Below are 6,000 nucleotides of genomic sequence, written 5' to 3'. Positions count from 1 at the left end.
GCACACACACAGCGTGTGTGTGGACAAAACTGCATGTCTGTGCAGCATCATATATTACAAAGTATGTGTGCACAATACATGTATGATTGTGTGGGTATGTGTGGGTGAGTACATTACAAACTCTGTGTGCATGTGCATTTGTGAGTGTGTGTGTGCTTGTGTGTGTGCGTGTACATGTTTTGTGTTGACCAAAGCACATTTCCTTGATTTCCTCCTCCACTGCCTGACACAAACCCTGTAAATCCCTCTCAGATCTCATTCCAAACCCCTACGTTTTCCCCCTGCACAACATCTCTATCACGACATCAGCACATGCTAATTGAAGTCCGAGGCAGTTAATGGGCAGACAAAGTTGATTTTCTCAGTGCCCAATTACCTGGGGGGAATCAGTTTTTTACAGTAGCCGTTTAATCTGGCCAAACGGCTACGCTATCTGTGTCTGGCGCTGTAAATTACGATGACCAGAGCAAACCGGAGTCTGATTGCCATCTCTCCTGGACTGTTGCAACAGGGGGCAAATGAAGAGTTGCAGACTCACTACTCCCGAGTCCCACAAGGACATAATCAGAACAATCCACTTTTTAACAAAAGCACATTTGTTCAAGGATATTGGGGGGGGGGGGGGCAGAAGGGAGAGGTAGGAGAGGAAATGAGGTTGTGAGCGGCACATAGTGACTATGAGGAGAGATAGAGAGAGAGAGAGAGAGAGAGAGGAAAAGGAAAACGCTAGTGAATAGGAGAAATGAGATTAAGATTGGGAGAGAAATTGTGAGGCAAGAGAGTCCTAGGGTGAGAGATGGATAGACAGAGAGAGAGTGAGGGAGAGAGAGGAGACAGAAAAAGAACTCCCTTTGCTGCTTACTCATCCTTCCTTAAATGTCAACCACAGGCCATAAATCCCTCACTCATCAATACTATCAGAGGACAGTAAAACCCTTTAGCTGTGGACTGCACCACTGCATCGGGCAGGGGGAGGGTGGAAGGGGGGAGGTGCAGCTTTTAAATAACAATGCAGTTGGTTGACGCAGTGCCGGCACCCACCTCGTCCTGAAGTTGGCTGGATGAGGGTGCCCGTCGTAGAGCGATAAAAAGTCATATTCCTCCTCCACCGCAAATGACTGAAAGACTATTTGAATGCGGTTGCCCTCCTCCACTACGATTACCCACGTACAGTTTGCCCCATTGGGATATCCGTACGGAAAACCGGGGCTTTCAATGGTCCCATTTCTTCCTTTCAACGTCCCACCGCATGTATATATGAAACCTAGAGAGGGAGAAAAACAGACAGAAGAGAGAGAAAGACAGTTAATATACTGTGTAGTTGACAAACAAATAACTTTATTAAAGCCATTATGAAAGCTAATTTAGGAAACCATTGCAAGCATAATCTGCTTGAAACACACACACACTCAGACACAAAACACAGCCAAAATTCTAATCATGTCATATTTATTCAGAAGGCAGCAAGCAAACCGCATAAATGGCATTTTAAAACTGGTTTCAGTGTAAGCTGGCAGCAAAGGATGCCAGGGAAGTAGGGAGCTCTGCACAGCAGAGCGCTGCACAGGTGTTGGGGAGGGGTGGAAATAGGCCGGTCCCCCGGCCTCGCATTCTCGTCGGCTGCACCACAAAAGACACAGCCATCATGTCCAGCATGGCGCCACAGCAGGCCGCTACAATCGCGCGCAGCATGGAGTCCCCAAACTATTAGTCACAGCTCAACGCATGGACACGCCTGGCTCTGCTTTCTGCACTTCCCAGCCGAAGCCATTTACATTGTCGGCACGTACGTGCACGCACAAAAATAAAAATCGCCCTACCCCACCCCCTCCGCACGGCACAGGGAGAGAGGGCGCTATGGCCTCAGCAATACCCACAGTCCCCAGCTGACACCTTCACTTTTCACAAGGTCGGGCAAGGGTAAGAACCGGAGCCAAGACGAATCCTTCATACGGGCCATCAAAAAAGGCAGCAGCTTCCGATTAAGGATACTGGGAGAGCTAGTCGTGCTGGATCGAGCTCCAGCAAACTATCAGGCTCCAGCGCTGCTGTTGCTGCTGCAGCCTCTGCTGCTGCAGTCTGCCCAATGGTACCCAGCGGTACCAGGGAGCACTCTAGCCAGAAAGTGATTTTAATAGACTCCAAATCGGTGCTGTCCAGATGGCCTGCACAGGCGATTGCGTTCTGGGGCGGTCTTGCTCTTTCAGCGCAACCCATTGTGTAGTTGCTTTTAAAAAAGAAACTCTTTCTAAAACCGGAAGCTGTGGGCCTACAGCCCATGACGACAAAACAGTGGGGGAATTAAAGGTATTACTTTCACACTGATTACCATAATCTCTACCACGCTTGTGTCCAAGTTAACTTTTGAGGGATATCCTTTTACGAAATATCCTGCTTAACAGAAGAATGTTAATTGCACTTTCAAAACTGCCTAGTGGGTTCATTGTGCAGAATGTGATCCATCCTTAACAAATGATTATGTTCTTTGGAAACAAGACAGGACACAATCAATTTGAACAGAGTCCAAACCAATTTTATGTTTGCATAAATCGTTGTCTGTGCCAGTGTACAATATGAAACTACATCCGTGAAAGTGGTACGCCTCTCCACTCACAACACATTGAAGACATGCTAGCGTGCCAAGCAGAGGGAGACACATCAGGCCCCTTGTAGTCTTTGTGGAAACTAGATGTACCGCAGAGCGGTACAAAATATGACCGCCGCCCAGTCCAGCACATTTTTTTCCACAAAAATAAATCACGCTGAAAGGCCTATATGATTCTAACTGTCTAATTGCATTATCCACACTCAATGGAAAAAAACGGAAAAAAATGGTCATCCTAGTCCCTACAGTTCTCAAGATATTCACAGAGAACTGTGTCTGCCCTACCCTCCTTTCGGGGGGTCCAGTCCAGCGGGGGGGCTACAGATCAAAACGAAAAATGACGGTTCCATGCTATCCATGTGGGGTTACATGCCCACCAAGTTTTGTGTACCCCGGTCTTTCAGTGTCCCGGGAATCCTTGTTGGTGTACGTCACTAAATGTACACATACATTATTTTATTGTAAGGCCCCCCATGAACGAAAGTACACAAAACTTGGCATGCATACGGAGGGTGTCATAATGATCCTACACTTTTGATTTCGTGCAGTTTTGACCTTGTCAGCCAGAGATATTGTGATGAAAACACCTAATTTTTTGCTTTTTAATTTTTAACTAGGTGGCGCTATACATGAAATAAGTGGTAATGGGATGGGTTGACATGCCCCCTTAAGACCAACATACATAAAAAAGGTGGACCTCCTAGGCCCTACGGTTCTCGAGATATTCACAGAAAACTGTCTCCAGCCACCTACAGGCCAGTTGGTGTATAGTAACATAAATTAATTTATTGTGTGGCCCCCCATGAACGGAATTCCACGAAACTTGGCGTGCATACAGAGGGTGTCATAATGATCCTACACTTCAAATTTCGTGCAGTTTTGACTATGTTAGGTCACAGATACCTGCGATTACAACACCTAATTTTTACTTTTTTGTGTTTAACTAGGTGGCGCTATACATGAAATGAGTGGTTATGGAATGGGTTGACATGGCCCCTTGAGATCAACATACAAAAAAAATGGTCCTCCTAAACCCTACGGTTCTTGAGATATTCACAGAAAACTGTGTCTGCCCTACCCTCCTTTCGGGGGGTCCAGTCCAGCGGGGGGGCTACAGAAAAACGATGGTTCCATGCTATCCATGTGGGGTTACATGCCCACCAAGTTTCGTGTACCCCGGTCTTTCAGTGTCCCGGGAATCATTGACGGAAATTTGGGCATGCGAAAAAGAAAAAAAAAAAAAAGAAAACAAATCTGACTAAACCTATATGACCGCCGATTCGCTGCGCGGCGGTCATAATAACACTTGAGTGGAAATGTATTACCCTGTAAAACTGGGATAATATGACTCACCATCTTCAAAGGTGTGCTCCTGGCTGCATGTGTATTTATTAAGGTGAAAAGGTGTGTGTGTATGTTTGAGTGTGTGTATGTGTGTGTGTGTGTGTGTGTGTGTATGTGTGTGTGTATGTGTGTGTGTGTGTGTGTGTGTGTGTGTGTTGTTTTTCTTTCAGCCTCCATCATTTGCTCAGAACCTCGAAATACAGGATTCAAAACAAAATGAAAAGCACAACCATCACAGTTGACTGCGTCCACACTCACTGGCTCTGCAAGTTAAGCATTGAGCCATGCCTCTCCAGAGACCATCACTCGCTTCAGCACGCTCTAGCCTTACCATGTGTACCATGTGTCTACATGAAAAAAGCCATACGATAGCGCTGTATCCTTGTTCTTCAAGGGGGTTCGGCTGTACATGGAAAGCCAGACGTTGCATCATGGGTGCACTAGTAAGCCACAGTCCCCAAAGCCCTGCTGCCTCTCCTTGGTTATCACAGCTTTACCGTCAGCGCGTGCTAACACGCTAATCGACAGGCACGTCATCCAGGCCGAAGGGCACGAGCGCAAACTGTTCCTTTTTTCCTTCCCCTCATCCTTCATCTGATTACCCATGATTCAGTGTGAAGGGCGGCAGCACTCAAGGCTCTAATTGCGCCACGAGCTGCCACTGAGGATTAGAGATGGGGGGGGTGGCGGAGGGGTGAGACAACAGAGGCGAGTGAGAATCACCACCAACGCGGCTGCCCTGCCGAACGGTAATAAGTCTGGACGGGTGCGGAGGAGGTGGGTGGCCGCGTCTGTGGTGGCAGCGGGCAGTGGCTCCAGTGGCGAGAGGTAGTGAGGTCACAGGAGGGGTGAGGTTGGGGGGGGGGGGGGGGTGGTAGTGGTGGCGAGGGTCCTTCAGATTTCTCCATCAAGATTTGGCTCCACTGACATTTTGGCACGGGAGCAGAAGCGTGAGCAGGAGTCGAGCTGACATAACCGCGCATGAGAGAGAACCGGAGGACGAGATGAGACATGACAATCGTCACAAATGTCTGCTTTTTTTTTCTCCTCCTGCACACATCCACTGGAGGAGGAGGAGGAGGAGGAGGAGGAAGAGGAGGAGGGGGACGAAGACAGAATGACGGAGAAATCTTCAGCCTCAGGAGATCGTTGATTTGCTGGCTGGCGGTGAGCTCGCGACTGACCCCAGCTCTCCTCCCCAGTGTAGAGCTGCAGCACGAATCGAATGTGCAACAATTATCACCACGACTGCTTTTAGCACGGTAACGTGTCCCGCCCCCCCCCCACACACACACCTTTCACGGAGAGTGTGAATATCGGTGGAGATGTGCAATCGACTAATACTTACACAGAGGAGGGCAACAAGAGTTAATGAGAAATGGCTATGTGAAACGAGAGCTGTGCTGATGGTGAAATAAACCTCGGTCATTGCAATTGATTGCATTGCGACCCCCCGAGATAGACTACTGAGCTAAATGAATCTCTGCTCTGATCGCAGCCATCCCCAGCTAACACTGAGATTAATGTGCAGGTTTCACGTCTCCTCTCTCCGTATCTTTCCCCCATCTCTCTTTCACTCTCTCTCTATCTCTCTCTCTCTCTCTCTCTCTCTCTCTCTCTCTCTCTCTACCCACACAAGGAAAGATGGTTGGTGCATTTGAAAAAGGGAACCTGTAGATAAAAACACACCTACGACAAAAGGGAAAAAAAATCAGTCTAATTAAGACTTAGTATTTATCCCCTCCATAACCCCTTTAGGGGTAATTAACTGGAGAGAGTGCGGGAGCGGAGGCCCGCTCTGAGCCAGGAGAGAGTGCATGGGAGGATGGAGGGATTTTATGATGCCAAATGGCTCATCCGAGAAGGCCTTTGTGTGTGGGCTTTCAGTGAGAGTGTTTGTTCATGGAGGGCTTGACACTGCGCTCAGTGTGTGAGTGTATGTGTGTAAGTGTGTGTGTGTGTGTGTGTGTGTGTGTGTGTGTGTGTGTGTGTGTGTGTGTGTATGTGCTTTGTTGAGCTTGTGTTTCTGTGATATGGGGTTTGGTGGATGG

At 48.1% G+C, this 6,000-nt stretch overlaps 1 protein-coding gene across 1 annotated transcript in view; it reads right to left on the bottom strand.

The window, feature by feature from the left end:
- csmd3b (CUB and Sushi multiple domains 3b) overlaps nucleotides 1–6,000 on the bottom strand; it is a 390,727-nt gene that overhangs the window by 343,626 nt on the left and 41,101 nt on the right. Inside the window, exon 2 of the mRNA XM_076302106.1 lies at nucleotides 1,042–1,264. Coding sequence (XP_076158221.1) covers nucleotides 1,042–1,264 — 223 coding nt within the window. The remainder of the gene's footprint in view (nucleotides 1–1,041; nucleotides 1,265–6,000) is intronic.

This window comes from Alosa pseudoharengus, unplaced genomic scaffold (assembly GCF_046254945.1).
Source record: "Alosa pseudoharengus isolate Yale_2024_CS ecotype anadromous, Long Island Sound unplaced genomic scaffold, YU_APseudo_1.1 YU_APseudo_1.1_scf_23, whole genome shotgun sequence".
In the NCBI taxonomy this organism is placed as follows: Eukaryota; Metazoa; Chordata; class Actinopteri; order Clupeiformes; family Clupeidae; genus Alosa; species Alosa pseudoharengus.
The sequence above is the reverse complement of the archived record's forward strand: the minus strand, read 5'-3'. Positions and strand labels throughout refer to the sequence as shown.